General features: G+C 51.6%; 2 protein-coding genes across 2 annotated transcripts; both read left to right on the top strand.

The window, feature by feature from the left end:
* Positions 1-11: 11 nt before the first annotated feature.
* WDR81 (WD repeat domain 81) lies at positions 12-10,141 on the top strand (the record flags this gene model as incomplete). The annotated part of the gene is given in 13 exon segments (XM_009584719.1): positions 12-123; positions 126-1,238; positions 1,241-3,376; positions 3,669-3,776; positions 3,925-3,997; positions 3,999-4,101; positions 6,055-6,245; positions 6,503-6,668; positions 6,840-7,005; positions 7,323-8,021; positions 8,194-8,339; positions 8,526-8,705; positions 9,635-10,141. Coding segments are annotated over 13 exon segments (5,520 nt in total), but the record flags the coding sequence as incomplete, so codon positions are not given.
* A 3,616-nt stretch (positions 10,142-13,757) lies between these two features.
* SERPINF2 (serpin peptidase inhibitor, clade F (alpha-2 antiplasmin, pigment epithelium derived factor), member 2) lies at positions 13,758-20,274 on the top strand. Its single transcript, XM_009584717.1, has 8 exons — positions 13,758-13,817; positions 14,569-14,631; positions 15,693-16,110; positions 16,420-16,563; positions 16,767-16,970; positions 17,794-17,936; positions 18,529-18,733; positions 19,566-20,274. The coding sequence occupies exons 1-8, from the start codon at positions 13,758-13,760 to the stop codon at positions 19,889-19,891; spliced, it is 1,563 nt and encodes a 520-aa protein (XP_009583012.1). The 3' UTR covers positions 19,892-20,274.
* Positions 20,275-21,360: the final 1,086 nt, after the last annotated feature.

The raw sequence follows: 21,360 nt of genomic DNA, 5'->3' as shown, positions 1-21,360 counted from the left end.
GCCGGGTGCTGCCTGGCCTGTGCCCACGGCCGGAGGGGCTGAGCGACGTGGAGGTAAGGACGTTCCTGCAGCACTCCGTGCAGAAGCTGCCCACCGGCTGGACCCGGGTGGAGATCCACGGGCTGTTTCCGTCTCTGACCAGCGTAACGGCAGCCCGGAGACCCTGCACGGCTTCATGCAGAGTGTCGCCTCCCAGAATTACCGAAACCTATGGTGCCGGGCTCACTGCCTCTATGTGCGGCCATACCGGCATGCTGATGTGCCGCCCACCGTGCCGGCCCTGGATGCACTGCGGGCTGCCCTGCAGAAGGCTTACGGCTGTCCCGTCCTTCAGGTGGGCAAGAACGCGCCCAGTGCCTCCCCTGCCAAGGAGAACATGGCGGCCGCCAAGGGGGTGCCCTCCTGCCCCAACGTGCTGCAGGCAGAAGCCCTGCTGGAGTCGGCCAACATGCTGTACGTCATCTACCCTTACGTGCAGTACTGTTTGCATGACATCGTGACTTTCAGCCCGGCCAAGCTCACCAACAGCCATGCCAAAATCCTCTTCCTCCTCTTCCACGTGCTGCAGGCCATGAAGGCTTGTCACCAGGCGGGTCTGGCTTGTGGTGCCTTTTCCCTTCGGGATGTGGCTGTGGACGAGAAGCTGTGCAGCCGGCTCCGTGTGAACTTCAGAGAGCACGAGGGACCGAAAAAGGAGGAAGCAAATCTGGAGGCTGGTCTGGAACGAACAAGCGAGCAAAGCAGCGCTGGCGTGCGAGGGCAGGAGGCGAGGTGCACCGCCTGCCAGAAGGACCTCCGAGACCTGGTGTTACAGTGGGTGCATGGGCAGGTCAGCAACTTTGACTACCTTATGCGTCTAAACAGTTTGGCTGGGAGGAGAATGGGAGACCCCAATTATCACCCAGTTCTTCCATGGGTGGTGGACTTCACTACCAAAAACGGCAAGTTCAGGGACCTAAGGAAATCCAAGTTCCGGCTCAACAAGGGAGACAAGCAGCTGGACTTCACCTATGAGATGACCAAGCAGGCGTTTGTTGCTGGTGGGTCAAGTGGGGAGCAGCTCCATGTTCCGCATCACATCTCCGATGTCCTTTCGGATATCACCTACTATGTGTACACGGCTCGAAGGACACCCAAGGCAGTGCTGTGCTGCCATGTGAGGTCCCAGTGGGAGCCCAATGAGTATCCAGCCAGCATGGAGCGCATGCAGAGCTGGACCCCAGATGAATGCATCCCAGAGTTTTCCGATCCATCCATCCGGACATGCCCGACCTGGATGTGCCATCTTGGTGTAGCTCCTACGAGGAGTTCATCGAAGTCCACCGTACGCTGCTTGAGAGCCGGGAAGTTTCTCAGGACCTCCACCACTGGATTGATCTCACTTTTGGGTACAAGCTGCTGGGGAAGGACGCTGTCAAGGAGAAGAACGTCTGCCTCCATCTAGTAGACAACCACACGCATCTGACGACTTACGGGGTTGTGCAGCTCTTTGACCAGCCGCATCCCAGGCGCATGGTGGGACCTGCCTACACACCTGCTGAAGGTCCAGCCATTGCCCGGCCTCTTCTCCAGAACATTAGGGAGACTGTGGTTTTGGAGGATATCCAAGGCCAGGTGACGGATGCGGTTAATGGGCTGGTCCTGGAGGCTATTCCATGTGAAACCACCTGGTCTGCAGAGAAACCCATCGCTGGTGAGGATGATTTAGAGCAAGGCACAGAAGCCCTGGATTCAATTTCTGCTACTAGTAGAGCTGCTGATCAGCCCTGTACCACTGTGCCTTCAGCACAGCCCTCCACCCTCCCTGCTTATGCCACCGAAGGCAAAACCTCAGGTGTCCGACCTCTCCGTCGGAGCAAGGCAGGTGCTGTGGATCAGGTAGACATGAAGATCACCCTTCCTGAAGGCTTCAATCCACTCCAGGCCCTGGAAGAACTGGAGAAATTGGACAATTTCTTGGTTAAAGGCTTAAGCAGCGAGATGCAGCTAATGGAGCAGCCGTGGGAAGAGCCACCTCTGGGTCTCTCGGACCTCTTCCAGAGGGACATGCAAGCTCTGGGCATCCTGGTAGCTGAGATTATATTTGCACCAAGGATTCGTCCTTCAAAGCCTGACGCATCCCTGTTGGAGCGGTTCCTGCTGGTGCGTAATCTGTGTCGCTACCATCCCAAGGAGATCCCAGCCCCGCTCCAGCACGTGCTGCACGTCCTGCTGCAGCTGAGCGTGCCGGTGGAGAAGCTTCTGAAGACCAGGCTGGGCAAGGGCGCGGTGCAGTTGTTTGAATACAAACCCATCTCCCAGGGCCTCCCCCCACCCTGTCCCATGCAGCTCCTCAGTCCCTTCAGCTCTATTGTCCCCTTCCCCACATACTTCCCAGCCCTGCACAAATTCATTTTCACCTATCAGGCAAAGAAGATAGAGGGTGAAGGTCAGGGCCGGGAACTTGTTTTCCAGCTGTGGCAGCAGCTGGAGGGGATCCTTTCTGAAATCACTCCTGAAGGCTTGGAGATTCTTCTGCCCTTCATATTATCTCTGATGTCCGAGGAGAATACCGCTGTCTATGCAGCGTGGTATCTCTTTGAACCTATAGCTAAATCCCTAGGGCCGAAGAATGCCAACAAATACTTGCTCAAGCCATTGATCGGAACATATGAGACCCCCTGCTACCGCCACGGCAGGTTCTACCTCTACACAGACTGCTTTGTCGCCCAGTTGATAGTGCGCCTGGGGCTGCAGTCCTTCCTCCTGAACCTGCTGCCGCACATCCTGCAGATTCTCGTTGGCATCGAGAGCTCGCGGGAGGAGAGCAAATCGCTCCTCGGCACGGCTGAAGATGATGAAAGTGGAGGGGAAAGCCCAGTGTCGTGCGTGTTTGGGGAGGAGATCAAGATGGACGTGGAGCACAGCTCCGCTGCACTCGACCTCCTCGACTACACCTCTGGTGTCAGCTTCCACGACCAAGCCTACCTGCCCGAGAGCGAGGACTTCCAGAGCGGCCTCTATGTCGGGGAGTCGCTGCAGCCTCAGGAGCAGGAATCGCTCAGCCTTGGGCGGCTGAGCGACAAGAGCAGCGCCAGCGAGGTGTCCCTGGGAGAGGACAGACCTGCGGATGGGGATTCCCAGAAGGACAAGAGCAGCTTGAAGTCGATGGACAGCAGCCAGGACCTGAAACAGAGCGAGGACTCGGAGGAGGAGGAAGAGGAGCATGATGAAGAGGAGCACAATGACGCTGTGGTTGATGCAGAGCTGACAGAGGCCGTGGATGCTGGTGCATCCGTGGATGTCCCCCTGGCTGATGACAGCAGCGAGCCAGAGGATGGAGAGGGAGAGGAGTTGCCGGATCACTGCGATGACAAAGAGCAGACAATACTCCTGGGTAAGACCCTGCTGGCGTTGAGCCTTTCTGCCGAGCGTGGCAAACATCCAGTAAAGCAGTGAGTGGGAGAAGGGGAGAGCCTGGGAAGAAGTGGGTCCAGATTTGGGGGTGTCTATGGTCCCTGCTTGGCAGCAGCAATGAAACCAGTGTAAAAGGCCAGGTCTCCACGGAAGCGCGTGGATCTGAGACCCAGGGAGCTGCCTGCAGGACAGGCAGGGTCTGGGCAGCAGCCGGGTGATAGCTAATCTGCGCCGAGCCGGGCTCTGTCCTTGCAACTGTTTTTGTTTTGCAGACACAGCCTGTAAGATGGTGAGGTGGCTCTCAGCCAAGCTGGGCCCTACCGTCACGTCCCGCTTCATCGCCAGGAACCTGCTCCGTCTGCTCACGTCCTGCTATGTTGGTAATGTCTGCTCCTGGGACCCCAGGATGTGGGTGGACTGTGCCCCAAAACAGGACCCGGGGTGGGCTGTACCCCAAAACAGTCTGCTGGGTGCCTTGTGGCTTGGGTGTAGACTGCTGCTTCAGCTCATGATGTTGTCTCTGGGCAGGCCCCACCAGGCAGCAGTTTGTACCAAGCAACGATGAGAACAGTCCCCTGAGTACAGGAAATATCTACCAAATGAGATCAGGTGTCAAAGCCAGTGCTGGCCTGTCTTGTGCATGTGGCGTACCTGTATGGAGAGCCTGTCCTCACCTACCAGTACCTGCCCTACATCAGCTACCTGGTTAGTATTACCTTTTCTCCTCTTCTTGCACGTGTTGGGGCGAGAGCTGTGTCCAAGCACAAAAGGAGGATGCACAGAAAATAGTCCAGCCTCACCAAGAGCCTCCTGCATAGAAATCTGTGCTCGGCTGAGCTCCGTCTGTGGAGGCTGAGCAGCTCTTGCTGTGTTGGCCGAGAAGGGCTGTGCTGATGCAGCCAGAAGAGGCATTCACCCCCAGCCATAAGCTCCGGTCCGCTTCCAGCGAAGCGTGCGGCCGCGTACGTGGGCTTTGCTCTTCAGCAAGCCTCAGCCGCTGCGGATCTGCATTGGGCTGCCGCAGCCCCTCCTTCCCTGTTTCAGCCGGGGGCTTTCCCTGTCTAGACCCATTCCTGGCACGTGCGAAGCCAGAGAAAAAGCTTTTCGTTTGCTTTGCTGGGCGAGCGTGCCGAAACGGAGCTGGCACAAGGGCGGGATTGTGATAATGGGCAGGCGGAGCAGCTTGGGCTGCTGTGGGATTGCTGGAGTGAGTGTTTTTAGAGGTCTGTATGGGTAGATAGGGGATGAGCTGGGGAGAGGCTAAAGGAGGTTTTTCAACTGTATAAAAAAATACTGGCAAAAACTTACAAACTTTTCAGCTTGAAATTCATAGCTGAATAACAAGAAGAAAATGTGTGTAATGCAGCTGGTTGAAAAACAAACCAATTTTTCATCGAAAAAATGTTTTTGAATGTTTTAAACAGGCTTATTTTTCATATTGCTCCCTTTTTAGTGGTTATAAACACTTTGGTTATGGATTCGTGTTTAAATGGAAAACTTCAATAGCTTTTTGATAATTTAAACGTAGAGGAAAAGAGGCCACAGCTGTTCATTTAAAGAAAACAAAAAAGGCATTGTCAGTTTTTCCAATGTTGAAGGGGAGATTTTTCAGGGGAAAAAATCCCATTTTTCAGCAAAATCATTCTCCACCCAGTTGCAATCATAGCTCCAGCTGTTCTGCTTTGCTTTACTCAACTTATTGCTTGGGGGCCCTGGGGGGATTAATACCCCCCTGAACAGCATTTGGCAACCTGATATTAAAACGATGAAACTTGCAGGTCACAAATAGGATAAAGCCAATCGTTCTTGCAGGATTTGGCAGAGTGGATATTTTGTGAGAGGAAGAGCCTGTGTGATGAGCTGGAAGATGGCAGGTGTACAAGAAATATAGTGGAAACTGGGAATTGTTTGTGGTTTTTGTTATTGGCTCTCTTTTCTTGGGTGTTTGATTTGTCTAGGAGTTAGGAAATAGGGCAATCTAGAACGAAATCTTTTAATGTTGCTGCTGATGTTGTTAACTCTTTGGTGTTGCTGTAACCACCATCGGTACGTTGTCAGCAAAAAAGGATGTGCTCTTCTGCTTAATGAAGTTATTAACAGCTGGATTTCTCGAAGTCAGCAGCAGGTTTGCCCATAATTTGTGCTTGGATATTTCATGCAGGGACTGTTCCTCTGCAGTCTGTGCATCCAGGCTCAACATATCATGGAATGAAGACACTGATTCCTGCTTTAAGTCGCGTGTATGTAATAGGTTTCCCCTCTTCCTGTGCTGGCAAACGATGCTCTGCAGTGTCCTGGCTGGTGATGGTCTGGGCCACTCCAGGGTTGTCTCTTTCCCCTCTGAGTTTCCGAGCTGTGGGAGCATCCTGCAGGGAGATGCCCTCCAGAGCACGCTTGCGAGCTTGGCGATGTTGTGCCCCATTTTCTCCAGGCTCATCTCTTATGTTGACATCTGTCTGTCAGTTTTCAGGCTCATCCCTTGCTTGAGTGCAAGACATGAGTTGCTGTTGAGGCCCAGTGCTCAGGTTCCTCTCCCAGGGGCTGTGACCAATACTACCATGCCGGGTTTGGAGGCTGAGCTTGGGTGATCCTGCGATTACCCTTGATGTGTCCTGCTGGGGAGATGGTGGCCCTGGCATTGAAGGACTCCTTTTGCAGGTTGCACCCAGCGGTGGGTCCGGTGGTGGCCGGCTGAATAGTCGGAAGGAGGCAGGGCTCCTGGCTGCTGTGACGCTGACTCAGAAGATCGTGGTGTGTCTCTCAGACACCACGCTGATGGACATTCTCCCCAAGATCAGCCAGGAGGTGCTGCTCCCAGTGCTGGGCTTCCTCACTTCACCGGCTGTTGGGTAAGCGCTGCAATCTGCCGTGCCTTCAGCCAGGATTGGCACAACTCAAAATCGGGGATTTGGAAATGGTTCTGTGAGGGTCTTAATGCTCCTGGGGTCATGGGGCTGCTCCTGCCCTGATGTGCACCTTCTTGCACTGGTACATAGCATGCATGTAGAGCTTACCTTCTGATAACACAGACAAGGCAGGAAGCATGAAGCAGAGGAGGGGAAAAGGGATATGTGGAGGGCAAGCTGGTAATGGATGTCCTCTTCAGTTTCCCCAGTGGTTCCCAGGCCCGTATTGTCCTGTGCATTAAGACAATCAGCCTAATTGCCTTGATCTGCCTGCGGATTGGGCAGGAGATGGTGCAGCAGCATTTGAGTGACACGGTGAGAAGCTTCTTTGGGGCGTTCTCACTGCTGCAGGAGCTGCAAGACCAGGTCAGTGATGTGGGAGAGGTCTTCCTGCCATACCCCAGTACCCAGCCGCAGGAATGTGGTGGGCGTACCTGCATATACCAGTACTGGTGTCAGCAGCGTCCATCCCAGGCTGTGTTTGTGTAATTAATTATGTGGTGAGAGCATCTGATCTTCCTGTTTTCTCTTGTGCAGGGGTTGACAGCGGAGTCACTGAGCAGCTGTGAGGTGCCGGGGATGGAGGTGCCCCTCTCGGATGGGAAGCTGCTGGCCTTGGATCCGGCCGTCCTGATGGAGTTACAGAAGGTGTTTAACCCTGAGATGGCCTACATCACCTACATCCCCTTCTCTTGCTTGTTAGGTATGGCTTGGCCACCGTCTCCTGGGATTTGTGAGAGAGCTCCGTGCTCTGTGCACGCGTGCTGGACCTGAACTCAGAAGAAGTCAGAGGGCGTAGGGCTGCTGGGGGAAACCCACAGCTTCTACACTGTGGCTTGGTCTGCTTGCTGGGTTGGGAGCCCACTGGGCTTCAGGCTGCTTTGGCTGGGAGCAGCGTGTGAGTGGCTTCTGGGGGACGTTGTGTTCACAGCCCTGTGCTGGCCCTTGTTCTGTTGGTGGTGGCGGGGGATGATGATGGGGAAATTCCTTCCCTTGGAGCCACATTCTCGCTTTCTTCAGGTGACGTTATCCGGACGGTTGTGCCCAACCACTCTCTGGTTGAGAAGCTGGCCAGCACCTACCTGGAGAACGTGAACCCAAAGAGCCTGCAGGTGGTTAGCCTGGAACAAACACCGAGTGCAGTGGGCTCAGACCAAGATACGCGAGGGACCGAGCCCTTCTCTAGCCACCACGAGGACAGTCACTCTGGTACTTTTGGGAGCGTGCTGGTAGGGAACCGCATTCAGGTCCCTGTGGACACGCAGCGCGAGGGTCTTGGCTTACTTCGCCTCAGTGCTGGCACTGATGGCTTTACTCCCAGCTCATCCAGAGAGGAGAACACCCTGAAGCATGACCTTCCTCGCAGCACCCACATGCTGTGTGGGAACTGGCTGGCCTACTGGCAGTATGAGATTGGGGTGAGCCAACATGACTCCCGCTTCCACTTCCACCAGATCAAGCTGCAGAGTTTCTCAGGGCACTCAGGGGCCATCAAGTGCGTGGCACCGCTCAGCAGCGAGGACTTCTTTCTTAGTGGCAGCAAGGACAAAACTGTCCGCCTTTGGCCCTTGTACAACTACGGGGATGGCACCAGTGAGGTGCCACCGCGCTTCACGTATGCCGAGCACAAGAAGTCAGTTTTCTACGTGAGCCAGCTGGAGGCATCGCAGCACGTGGTGAGCTGTGATGGGACTGTACACATCTGGGACCAGTTCACAGGTAAGAAGGGAAAGGGTGAGGGCTGGCTGGAGTGAACTGGTCCAGTCCTTAAAGACAGAGGGGCCATACTGAGTTTTGATGGCTCCTGTTAAAAAACAGTGCAGAACTGAAGATTTGCTGTGTACTTTCTCCGTCCATCTACTGCTGTAACTTCTCCATCATGTTTTCACAGGCAAACTTCTCCGGACTTTTGATGAATTAGACAGCAAAGTCCCCATCACAGCTGTGACCACCATGCCGCCTCCCTATCACAGCATCTCTGTGGCCAGTGCAGACTCTGTGCTGCGGTTCATCGATCACAGGAAGCCAGGACTACAGGTAGGGAGTCTGGCGCTCTGCGAGCCACCCTCCTCCATCTGTGTGCTTAATGATGGGATCACGGCTAGCCCAAAGCCAGCTGCGATGACTCCACGAAAGCCAGCTGGACCCCAGGGTCTTTTGTCCCCTAAATGCCGGATCCCCTGATCTTCGTCCCCCCGTAGCTGGACTCTCTCTCTCTTGCAGCACGAGTTTCGCCTGGCCAGTGGGGTGAGTGCTGGGCTCATCCGCTGCTTGGCTGTCAGTCCTAACGGGCGCAGCGTTATGGCTGGCTTCTCCTCTGGTTTCATTGTGCTGCTGGACACCAGGACAGGACTCATCATGCGGGGGTGGCCTGCCCATGAGGGAGACATCCTGCAGATCAAGGTGAGAGGGTGGGGGGCTGCTTTGTGGGCCTCATCAATCCTCTGAGGTTGCGTAGAGCATCCTTCTTGCACACACTGCTTGACAGGGCTTGTCTGCTCCATCCTGTGGGTGTTCCTCCATCCCTTGCTGTGTCCTTAAGAGGCTGCTCAAGCCCTCCTGCCCCATGGTTAGTGCTGCGGATGGCTGTTCTTGGTCCAACCTGTGCTGAACAGAGATCAGCCCTCCCAGGTATCAGTCCCTGCCGAGCAGGTCTGCAGCAGGGGCAGGGAGAAGCCACATCTCCTGTGAAGAGGCAAATGCGTTGCTTTCTCCACAGGGCTCTCAGCCCCCCTGGGAGAGCGTCGCTCTAATGAATAACTCTTGTCTATATTTACCCACCCTCAGGGAGCAGCACTGGGGCTCCAGTGTCCTCGACCCAAATGCAGGTTAAACAAAGTTCAGCGGTATGGGTTGTTTACCCTCTCACTAGCTCTGCTAATAAGCAGCTTCAGGCTTCTCCTACCCTCAGCAGCATTTTCTACTGTGAGAAAGCCTCCCAATTCCTTTTCCCGAGAAGGAAAATAATTTGGCAAGTGGTTTAATGGAGAGGGAGACCGCATGATAATCTCTTTAACCACTGCGGTAGTAACAGATGATGAATTAGTTGTGTTGGGTATCAGGATGTTGAGAAGAGGCACAGCCCATCTCTTGGAGGATAGCACTAGAGGAGGTTGCCAGCTACCAGAGAATCCTGTAGCTTGCGGTGTCCACCTGGATGCCTTGTAATACTGCTCAGTACCATCAATTGCTTGGAAATGGCTGGGACTTTCCCAAGGGATTGCGCTGCAACTGTTGGATTATTGGCAGCTACCTGCTAATCTCATTTGCAGGATGAGATTGGGAGTTTTTACTGCAGCAGTGTTGGTTCACTGGCCTTTCCTCTCCTGCAGGCTGCAGAGGGCAATGTGCTAATCAGCTCCTCTTCGGATCATTCCCTGACTGTCTGGAAGGAACTGGAGCAGAAACCTTTGCACCACTACAAATCTGCATCTGAACCCATCCACGCGTTTGACCTCTATGGCAATGACGTGGTCACTGGCACTGTGGCCAACAAGATTGGTGTCTACTCCATGCTGGAGTCCTCAGCCCTGCCCGTCAGCACGACCAAACTGAGCTCGGAGAATTTTCGGGGTACACTGACCAGCCTGGCGGTGCTGCCCACGAAATGCCATCTCCTGCTAGGCTCGGACAACGGTGTCATACGCCTCCTGGCGTAGAGACCCCCGGCCCAGGAGCTTGTGGCTGTCCCACAGCGCTGGTGGTAGAGCTGAAAGCTGGCAGCGTCGCTTACAGAGGAGGCAGAGTTAGATGTTTCTGAACAGAGGATGCAGGGGGGGGTGTACTTGTTAGTGAGCACTCAGTAAAGCATCTCTAACCTCTTTCTGTATCTTTAAAAAGAAAAAAGCCATAACTGAGAAACCTCTGCTGCTGCTGAGAGAAATACCGGGCATTGTAGGTCACTGTCACCCCTACAGAGAGGCCTGGAGCTTTCCATACCATGTGTGCCTGATCCCCAGGGGTCTGTGAGCTGCCCTCCAGAGTAATATGGACCACAGGTATCCTCCCTCCTTCAGTTAAGGGGTAAGAGGTGCCTCTTGACAAGAACACAACAGTATAGCTACTGCTATCTGCACTTACCCTTCACTTCCACTCCTGAACCACTAAACAGTCTTACTAGGATAGCATAAGCTGGGCCTGGGAACTGCTGCTTTTGGAGCTGCATGGTGCCGGGCATCTCCTCCTCCTGTGGTCGGTGTTCGAAGCCCAGAGGATGTACTCTATTAACTTTAGGTTCTGCTGGCTGAGTTAGAGCCTGTATGGGAGGAGAGGAGGTTAACTAGAGCACTTTTGCTACCTTACTGACTCCAGGGCAAAGACTGGAATGGAAGTCAGCCAAGGCACAAACCCCCTCTGCTCCGCCAGTTCATTTAGGAATGGGCTGCTGCGGTGGGACAGTTTGGGATGGGAACGTGACCCTGTAGGGAGCCCAGAGCTAGATGCTTCCATGAGGATTTTGGCTTCTGGAGCAGTAGGGTAGGGATGGACTGTTGTTGGTCCCTGCCCCAGCAGCACTGCATCCTGTGATTATCTAAGGGGTGAGGAATGCCCTGTGCACTGTGTGCTGTGCACTGGCAGGGTTTCTCAATAGTTTCTCAAGTGTTTCTAATCCTCTCCTTTGTGCTGCTTGGACTCCTGGGGAAGACAGGACAGCAAAAAGGTGCTCGGTTTTGTCCCCTCCTGCCCTTGTAGGGCGAGAGCCAGGAGGCATGATCCAGCACGGTCTCTTTCTGTCCTTCCCTTTGGGACAGCACCGTCTGTTCCCACCCCAAAGCCAAGGAGAGGGCTCTTTGACCCAGCAGTAGGAGCAGTTGCCTCACTTCTATTGCAGCCCTTTTCCCATCCATCCTTCAGCCTAATTAGAGCCAGTATCAGGGGAGCGGGAAGCTCTTATCTTGGGCAGAGGAGGAGCCTGCTGTGGGTTGTCCTGGGAGGGGAAAGGGCTTTCATCCAGCTGCCAGTTCATCTGAGCCACCTGCAGTTGGGAAGACTGCCCTCTGCTTCCAGGGAGGGTGGGGAGGTGAGCAGTTGGCCCTTGCTATCCTTCCGAACCTAAGGGGAGCTCTCAGTCCCGTGTTGCCTATTAACCATTTGCAATAGATGTAAATATTTACTTCTAATAAACTATTTGAAAGAGACGCAGAGACGGGTGTGTGGGGAAGCTCTGTGCTGGAGGGGCCCAGGTGCGGTGCGATACAGGGCTGGGTGTGCTGGCTGCAGCTCTTGCTCTGGCAGCCAAAGCTAAACCTCTGCGTTCAGACACCTCTTGTGTTCCTGGGTGAGCTGGAGGAGGGATGCTGTGAAGATGCCCTGGATGTAAGTAGGATTCTGCTGCACAGGGATCTGCTTTCCAAGGGGAAGTAGCTCCCCATGTTGCAGCAGCATGTCCCAAAGTAGTTTCTGGTTGCAGAGCTCAGACCTGTCTCCTTTCCAGTCCTTCCCAGTGTCTGGGATGAGTTTGGGAACCAAGAGCTGCTGCAAGGAATGGATGGCAAGCGCTGTGATCCCGTTAGTGTTCCCCACTACTCCTTAGTGACTCCTCTCACCCTGAGGACATGGACAGAGCCAGGAAGGATCACCATCGCTTCTGCGTACGGCACAAAACCGCACAGGACAAGACTGCTGGAGTTCTGCCCATCCCCAAGACTCTTCCTCCGTGCCACAGCAGTGCGTGCGTGCCGTGGAGCCCGGCACCGGGGCCAACTCCCCCCGGCAGGGCTCTGGTGCGTGCTGTGCCCCGGGGGAGGTACCAGCTGCTCTTGGCTCAGCCCAGCCTGAGCATCGCCGCCTCCTGCTTGGGTCCATGGCCACGGGGCCTTGGGCACCCGCCATCTGTTAAAACCGGTGCCTCGTGCTTGCTGCAGCAGAAGCAGCTGGGCTACAGAGAGTAAATATCTGGGGTTTTCTGCAAAGAAAATTCCAAAAAACAGAGCGAGCCCTGTGGCAATAAATACCAAGCCCTACATTTTCACTAAAGGTTATGAATAAAAGACCGCGTTCCCAGCACAGGGAGTTTATGGAAAGCAGAGCCACTACTAGGGACAACTGACTTTGCATGTTACTTCTAGTGATGGGAGTTTTGGAGCTGGTAAACTCAGTGTTAACATTGTCTTGAGGGTACAGCCACCCAAAGTTCTCCCCATCTCCAAATACACCACAAATTCACTCTTATCCCCCAAACAAATGTTTAACCGGATGCTGCAAGTCAATATTTGCCTGCCAAATTCTCAAATAGGGGGTGGTGCCGAAGGTCGCTGCCGGCGGGTAGGAGGGGTGGGCTGGACAAGAGACTGCGTTTGCCCCACGCAGAGCTATCGGCTGGGCTAAGGCAGGTGCCAGCTCCAACATGGACATGAAAAACCTCAGGTAAGGAGCAAATAAATGAGAATTTGACAGTAAATGGGGGCTCCTCCAATAAGCAATAGTGTCTGTCTGGTAAAGGGGGGTGAATTTGGCAGAGGGTTAAAGGATGGGCACCGCCAGGGAGGAAAGGGGTATTCAGGGTTATATGTGGCTGCGGAATTCGGGGTGAGGGAGGAGGGGGAATGAAATGGCCTCAAGTTTTGCTTCTTCCACTTGGCAACCGGGGTCGCAGCCCAGCAGTTTTGGGTGAAAGCAAGGAGTGCTCCGAGAATGGAAAGCAGCCCCGGGAACTAAGTGTATGGCAGCTGTGCCAACAGCTGGGCTTTGGCACGGGGGCTTTATGTTAAGAAAAAGATATGTTATTTCTGTTTGAAAGGGAAAAGTGGCTGGGTGAAGCGGTGGGCAGGGAACGGGTGGGGCCCTGCTCCCACTGTCCCATACAGGAACCGGAGTGCGGGGGTGGGAGAGGCTGGGTTTGCCAGCAAAGGGGGAAGGCGAGTGCTGGGAAGGGGAGGACTCTCTATTCCAGGACATATTGCTGAGAAACTGCTCTAGTATTGCATTTTCTACCTGCAAAGTCCCTCCCAGACAGCACTTGAGTGCCTGCAGCCCCTCTGAGGCAGGTTAGTATCCCTTTTCCCAAGAGCCCGGGGCACAGCTGAGGATGCTGTGCCTGTACCTCGGTGGTTTGCATGGGAAAGTAGCAGAGGCTCATGTCTTTTTCCAGAGGCACAGTGTGTGCAGGACTGATTAGGGAAATACCATTTGCAATCCAGAGAAATGAGGGTGATGGGGTCAGAAATGCAGGATCCAAGCAGGAGAGCGTCATGTAGGAGCCTGGCTGTGGTTACAGCTCTGCTCCGGCGCGGGTCCCTGTTCCTCTCTGATTTTGCTGCCTTGGTGTTGGACCAGGAGTTCTGTGTTGTTTGTTTGCAGCATTGTTCATCTCCCTATTGCTTTCTGCAAGCTCCTGCGCCAACCTGTTTGGCCAGGTTGATAATTTTCTCCCTGTAGACCTGAATAAGCTCAGCTTGCTGCTGCCAGGCAGCTGGAAATAACTTCTCTCTCGGCTGGTCCTTCTGTTCCAGAAATATGGTGTTCCTCTGGGGTCTGTTGCTGCTCTGCCTATCTGCTCTGCACAGTCACCTAAGGGTAAGTTGCTTCACTCCAGCAATGGTGGGGGCCTCTGCGGTGTGAGCACAGCCCTCTCCCCAGCCAGCAAAGGGCAAGGGAAGCGAGGCGGCTCTCCTCCACCAGACCACGGGGCAAATACCACCTGATGCTTCTGCGTGAGAAGCCCTGGAAGGCAGATGGGTGGAGGACACTGCTTCTCTGCTATGGGGTTAGCCTGTGCTCCAGTGCAGCAAGGTTTCTAATCTTCTTTTTCCCAGCTAAAATAGCTGTGGATATTCTCACTATTCAAGTGGATTTCTGAGGCAAATGTTTGGAAACTTGGCTTCAACTGTATTTAGTGACCATGACCTTCAGGGGTTAACAGGAGGTTGTTTAATAACAGCCTTTTTTTTTGTCCCATTTTAAATCTGGATCCCCGTCAGATCTGAGATTGCAAAACCGCACTGCTCACACTCTAGAGGATACATTATTTTGTACCCTTCTGATCTGATACCTTTCTAAACAAATCCAGCATTTGCATTCTCTCCCAGCTCCTGCTCACTTCCACCTCCCCACGGTGGACCCCACTGCTTTTGAGTCTGTATGCTAAAGCCCTGCCCATGCTGCGGCCATGCAAGGACTGCTACAGCCAGGCTGGTGCCAGTCTCTGACCTGACCCCATGGGAATGTGTTAGGAGTGGGAGCAGAGAAGACCGACTCTGGGAATTCAGAGGAAATTATCTGGGACCTGACTTTGTTTCTTTGTTGGGTTTTTTTTTCCCCCTTACAGTTTTCTTCGGCACATGCCATTGAGCAAAAGCGTCTCTTCTTAGACAAAGATGGGGAGCTGAAGGTAAGCAATGACTGGTTCCACCCAAGGGGACTGAAGTTATGCTGTGATATTTGCAATGGTTTTCCAGTTTGTCCTGAGATATGATGAGTCCAGGCAGTGCAATCTAGCAGTGCCAATGCAATGAGAAAGTCCATCTTTGTGCAGGCTTCCCTCCCCGCCTCACTCGCTGCTGCCCACACTGTGCTCCTTCATGTTGGAAGCTCCAGCCTAAATAACTGGGCAGCGTGTGGAGTAAACATCAGTAGCTGGTATGAACAGGGACTGGCAGGTGGATTATTTAATTTCTGATTGATCAGGGAAGATGAGGAAAACAGCTAGCTATGAGGGTGACAGGGAGAAAGACCCGTAGCTGATGCTGCCCATCGAGCCTGGCTCTGACAGTGCAGCACTCCTGCAGTAGAGGAATGTCACCTGGATGCCAGTGGGAACAGAAGGATCTGAGGAAAAAGCATGTGTTTAAGACCATGCAAATGCAAGGACAGTAGCAGCAGTGCTATAGGCTAAAGCTTAGAAAACTGGAAAATGAGGAATTTGGAGAGAAAAGGGATGGAATAGAGCAGGCAAGTCAAGAGGAGACAGATGCCTGGAGGAGGATTTGAGCCAAAATGGATCAGGGCTGTGACAGCAGTAGAGGATGCTGACCGATGCACGAGGCAGATCGGCAGTCCTAAAATATGTGAGAGGAGGTGGTGAAATCAAGGTTGAGGATGATGGATCTATAAATGGTGAAGGCACAGGACATGCGCTGAGCAGGTGGTTCTCGCCCTCAAAGCATGCCTGTTGGGCTCATTTGCCTGGGGCAGGCCCTGAGAGCAAGTGGAGGAGGAACCACTGCAAGACCCTCACTCAGTCCATTTTCCCAGGTTACAAGACCTTCTGTTTTCCATACTCATTGCAGTGCTTTTAACCTCAAGATTAAAAGGCAAACTGAAACGAATACACCACCAGAATAGAGAAGCTGGAGAGTCTTCTCAACCCATTTAGGTGTGCAGTAAAATCCATGAGGGAAGGTAGCGCCGTGCTCCTGCTTTCCCAGTGCTATCCTTCTCGTTTCTCCCCAGGACATGAAAACCGCTGGAGTCGTACAGTCTGCTCTGCTGGAAGACATCCCAACCCTGTCAAATGCAGAGCTGGCAGACTTTATCTATGACAACTTCCAGGAGAATGATGGACCCATGTTACCTTTCGCTACCACCCCACCAGGCACGAGGAATGACTGGAACCCAGAAAATGAAGCCGTAGCTGGGGCTGTGGGCTGTCGTGAACAGCAACCATCTGGGGAAATTGCCTCTTCTGAAGAGGAAGGAGAGGCTGAAGATAAAAGCTGTGAGATGACTTGGAAGAAGAGCCAGACACTAGCAGATGGCTTGATGAGATTCAGCATCGATCTCCTGATAGAGGTCCAGCTGGAGTCCAACAGAACTAATGTGATCCTGTCACCCCTCAGCATCGCCCTCGCTTTGTCTCACCTGGCACTGGGTAACTTCTTAGTTACAAAAGCACCTTTTCCTGCCCTTCCCTGTAGCCCCTCCTCGAGGCACTAAGAACCAACGTGCAAAATGCAAAGATTAAATACGGCACCTTCCACTTAATCTTACTCCTGCAGCTTTAATTAGGTACAACTACAATTGAAGATGCCCTCTATGGTCCTGCTGAGGCTCCTATTCTCAGGTTTCTCCAGCCTCTTTTGTAAGGCACAGTATGTTTCTAACAGGAAGCAGCTAGAGTAACATCCGTGTTTTCCACCACATGGGCATGACCTAACAGGAATTTGACTTTGCTTTTTAGGAGCGGCAAATCAGACAGAGAAGCATTTGCTGGAGGTGATGCATCTGGAGTCAGTGCCCTGTCTCCACCACATGTTGGGCACCCTTCACAGAAGGCTCACAGAATCCACCCTCAGCCTTGCGTCACGTCTGTACCTGCAGAAAGGTGAGAGGTGGCACGGGGGGATCTGTACTGGTGTAGAATAAAACTCTCAGTGACAGAGAGTGATGGAAACATGCTGCCATACTGGGAGATGTCTCTGTTTCCCTAAGCACTCCTCCTGGGGAGTGTCATGCCACTGGCTGAGCCACTGAGCAAACCTTTTTCAATGTCTGATAACTTCATGTAGAATTCTTCCCCTCTGCCAGGATTTGAGGTGAAAGAGAAGTTTCTGGAGGATTCAGAGAAATTCTATGGAGCAAAGCCCATGACCCTTTCTGGGATCAGTGAGGATGACCTCGTAGCCATAAACAAGTGGGTAAAGGAAACAACTAATGGGCAAATACCCACCTTCCTACAGCAGCTCCCTGAAAACACAGTGATGCTCTTGCTCAATGCAATCCATTTCCATGGTGAGCTCCACAGGCCTTACTTTTCAAGAGGAATAGTTAGAAATCTACTAGTTTTCTGCAAGCACTGCAGCTGAATGGCATCTCCTTTCATTGCTTCCTGCTAGTCAATCTGCTTGTTCTTTTCTTGTACATCTGCCGTTTCTCTTGCTTAGATTTCTTTACAGTAATGATTCCCAACTGCTTCACATGTGCTAAAAATGTTACTTGACTGCAGAGCCAGAATGCAGCAGGTGGAACCTGCAGTATTTTTGCCTCCCGGTTCGGGATCTCAGACAGCAGCACATCACTGCTCATCTTAACCAGGTCACATGCAACTCACTACACACCAACCACAGAGCTCAGAGGCAGCTTCTGTGGATTTCTTTCTGACTACAGCACAGTGGTCAGGCACATCTTCCTCTTTTAATTCCCTGAGGGTTGTGCATCAAAACACAGACCAAACACTTACTTCCAGTGTAAATCTGCAAATGTTTTAGCTTGGTCTCGGAGCACTGTTTCACTCTTCACAAAGGCAATACTCTTCATTTTTCAAAGCTCAAACATCCATTACTTTATCTTCATAGCCTTCAGTAATCTCCCACGCTGAGGCATGAGGATTAATCCTCGTTCTTTTTGTTATTCCATAGTCCCTCTCTGGAAGATAAGAGCTTCCAGCTGTTGGGGCTCTTCCAGCCTTGCTACCGACTTCTCTTCGCTGTATTTCTACTTGCCTGGTCACTATCTGCCTTGTTGAGAACTCATGATAGGAGGAGTGTCAGCTAGGCAGTTTCTGTTTTCCTACCCAAATTTAACTTTGTTGATTTCTAAACTTTTATTTTCATAGGGTTTTGGAGGAATAAGTTTGATGCTAGCTTCACTGGGCCAGATGTATTCCACCTTGACAATGAGTTCGTGGTCCCAGTTGAGATGATGAAAGCCCAGAAGTACTCCCTGAGCTGGTTTACACTGGAGTCCCAGGACATTCAGGTAGGGCTCTATTATGAGCACTACAAGTTCTGACTGGAATTTCCTCTTGCTATGGTATTTTACTGGCTGCAATTATTCTCTCCAAAAAACAAATGTCTTAACAGGCATAGCACATAAAAATTTAATAAGCAGCCTTTGTCCTTGCTTCTAGCAAGAATGTTGAGTCTTTACTCTCAATCTCTAGGAAAACCCACAAAGAGATATTCCCACTAAGTGGGAATTAATAGAGTTTTAAAGCCTTGAGTTAAAGATAAATGAGGAAATATGGAAAGGAATTCCCTCAGACAATGTACTGTTGGAGCCCTTCAGAATGCAGCGACTGCCAGAGTGGGTACAACGTTTGTGCATGTGGGCTTCTACTCCACCATATGTTCAATCTTTACCAGTCAGTGGCTAAATACTAAAATCTAATGCTGTTATTCCAACAAACTTTCTCCTCTGAAGAAATCAGATACCTCCTTCCCACCAGGCTGTTTTTGTCCGATAGCTAGACTGGCTCTGTAGACCAATTAGAAAAAGACTAAATTAAAAGCATAACTTTCTGGACTTCCCTTCCTCTTCCATAAATTCTTCTGGTTGGTTTTATTTCCAGGTGGCCAAGTTTCCCTTTAAGAGTAACATGAGTTTTGTGGTCATTGTACCAAACCAGTACACTTGGAATACCTCTCATGTGCTGGAGAACTTCCCTTATGAACAACTATGCAGGCTTTTCCCAAAAGAGGTACCCACCACAGTGAAGATTCCCAAAATAAAATTGGACTACCAGCTGGAACTCAACAAGGTTCTCAGTCAAATGGGTAAGGCCTCTAACAGGATTTGCACAGAATAAGTGAAGCTGATCAATCTATATGGCATCTGTTCGCTGACACTAAAAACTGCCATCCTTGTTTCTAAAGCTGTGTCTCACAGCTTGCTCCAGATAACATCCAAACTCTTTCATCTCTTATTCCTTTCCTCCTCCTTATTCTTTGCTTGCCTAGCACCAAATGTTTTCCTCCAACAAGATGATACTATAGAGAAGGCAGCATTCACAGTTCCTCACAATCTTTACGAGTTCTTCCTATTCCCCTATTTGTAGCCAAAACCAACTTCCTCCTGTGCATCAACCTTTATCTCTTACTTTGTCATTTAACATAGTATCCAGGACGAAGAAATTGCCCACAGAGACAATGCAGATCACAAAGCCTGGAACTGAGCGCTTACTGCAATAAACCACCATGCGCTGCATTTCCAGATGAGAATAAATTAAGAGTTCACTTTGTTTTGCAGAATTGCTTAAAAAAATAATCCCTGTAACAGTGTTTCCAGCCTAGCAAGAAAGAGCCTTCAGACTTGCTGCTGCTTTTTAAGGAAGGCTTTAAGTTCTTACACTACTATTCTAAAAGAGGTGGATAAAGCTTGTGAAAACTGTTCTGGTTTTGGCACCCTCAGCTCTTCATACAGAGATGGACTGGGGAACCTGGCTGGACTGCAGCTTTTGTTTCTGGTGCCTGCCAGTTCTTCAGTCCTCCGTGTTGGACAACAAATGTAGCAACAGATTAGGGAATTGCTTTCTTTGGACAGCTTTGAGAAAATTCAGAGCTGGTGGCACCAACTGGGAAAGGTTAACTTAGTGTCATTTCTCTGTAGGCCTCCAGGAGCTGTTCACAAGCCCAAATCTCCAGAAGATCACAGATGAGCCTCTCTTCGTATCCAGTATACAGCATCAGTCTACCCTGGAGCTTAAAGAAGACGGGGTGGAAGCATCTGCTGCTACCAGCGTCGCGATTTCACGCTCGGTCTCTGCCTTCAGCCTTGACCGGCCCTTTCTCTTCATTATCTTTGAAGATGAAACAGGCATCCCACTTTTTATAGGCAGTGTCCAGAACCCTAATCCCAATGCTGCTCCCCAGATAAAAGAGCCACAGGACTCACATGAAGCAACAGATGTCAACAAGTACCCCATGCCCAAATAAGACAGAAGCAGAGCCTAAGCATTCTGGGACTGCTACCTGACCCTTTGGACCAGCTAAGAGAGGCCTCCTCTCCTTGGAGACCTCCCTCTGAGGCCACAAGAGGCAATCCCTTACTGTTTTCCTTTACAGATCCTTAGAGACCAGTCCTGGGATAGCCCATTCCAGCCTTGATGAGCTTCTCCAGGCTGGGGTTCCCCTCTGTTGAACCTGAAAAGCTTGTTCTGCCTGGATTTCCCTTCCAGAGTCTCAGTCCTGGAAGGGAGACTTCCTTGTCCCCAGACTCTTATTAGAGTCTTTATTAAGCTCTGATTAAGAGTCCCCTGTAGCCTGGAATCATCATTAGCATCTGGCAGCTGGGACAACAGCCAGAGATATTAATATGGCTCTTCCTTCCGCAGTTCCTGTGTGAAGTTCTCCCTCAAAGTGTTCCTCTGAAAACTGTCTGTACCCACCTAGGAAATGACCTCTAGCTCAACTGGGCTAGTAACCAGTTGTCTTCTCTAGGATGCGTCACAGCCATTTTCAGGCACAGGCTCTTTTCAAAGATTCCCTTTTCCCACTCCTTGGCTATTGGGATCTGATGTGGGAGAGTCTGCAGTGGGAAACCCCTTTGGATCCTTATCTCCAGCCCTTTTCCTGGGAAACTCTAGGTTCTTGGGTAATGCTAGATTTTTCGAAACATATTTTATAAAGCGTTTTTTAGTAATTTTTATGTTGGCAGAATAATAAAGAGTAAAGCAGAATATAGTTGCTTACGGTGTTGCATTGAAAGACCCAACTGAGAAAGGAAAAAGGCATGCAACTTGAATAATTGCAAAGATTGGGAGGAAAAAAATCTGGGCGTGACAGGTAGAAAGACAGGAGGGGCTCTTTGCTACACCTCATCACAGAGGACAACAGGGGCTGTGAGGTGAAATGGCTGATCTGTAAAGACTGTCCAAGGACCGAGTCCCATAAGCTTTGGGCATCTCACCTGCAGAGTCTGCAGGGAACACTCACTGGCTCAGAGCTGGCTTTGTGAAACGGGCAGAATTCCCTGAATTAGGGCATGAGCTCAGTGGCATAGGGACAGGAGGATATTTTGACTGTGAGCAGCAATGCAGTGATAAGGAGGGATGTGACAGTCCTTAACCTTTCTCTTGGGCAAAACCTGACCATTGCTGGTATCTACTAGGAGGTTCAAAGGTGCTGATCTGGCATCTGCTATCTGCGATTTGTTCTTCTACTGGGATACTCCTGGCTCCACAGCACAATGCTATGGATGGTTGGGACAGTTTCCAGGGGAAGGAGGGGCGGATTTTGTTGCCTGTAGCTGAATGTCACTGCTTTTGCTCTTTTTTGGCAAAAGGCAATGTCCCATTACAGCTTCACTTTTGTCTGAGATGGGCACAGCTCCCTGGGTCCTTGTTCTGAGGTAGCAGTGCACATCTGAAATAACCTACCATGAAAGAATCTTGGGAACCCTCCAC

The sequence above is a fragment of the Fulmarus glacialis genome, unplaced genomic scaffold, assembly GCF_000690835.1.
Source record: "Fulmarus glacialis isolate BGI_N327 unplaced genomic scaffold, ASM69083v1 scaffold30529, whole genome shotgun sequence".
In the NCBI taxonomy this organism is placed as follows: Eukaryota; Metazoa; Chordata; class Aves; order Procellariiformes; family Procellariidae; genus Fulmarus; species Fulmarus glacialis.
Note: the sequence above shows the minus strand (reverse complement) of the source record. Positions and strands in the feature narration are given on the sequence as shown.

Coding starts and splice junctions, on each gene's coding strand:
- SERPINF2 (XM_009584717.1), top strand. CDS start 13,758: ATGGTGTTCCTCTGGGGTCTGTTGCTGCTCTGCCTATCTGCTCTGCAC. Junction 14,632..15,692: donor ACAAAGATGGGGAGCTGAAG/GTAAGCAATGAC, acceptor GTTTCTCCCCAG/GACATGAAAACCGCTGGAGT. Junction 16,971..17,793: donor CAATGCAATCCATTTCCATG/GTGAGCTCCACA, acceptor TTATTTTCATAG/GGTTTTGGAGGAATAAGTTT.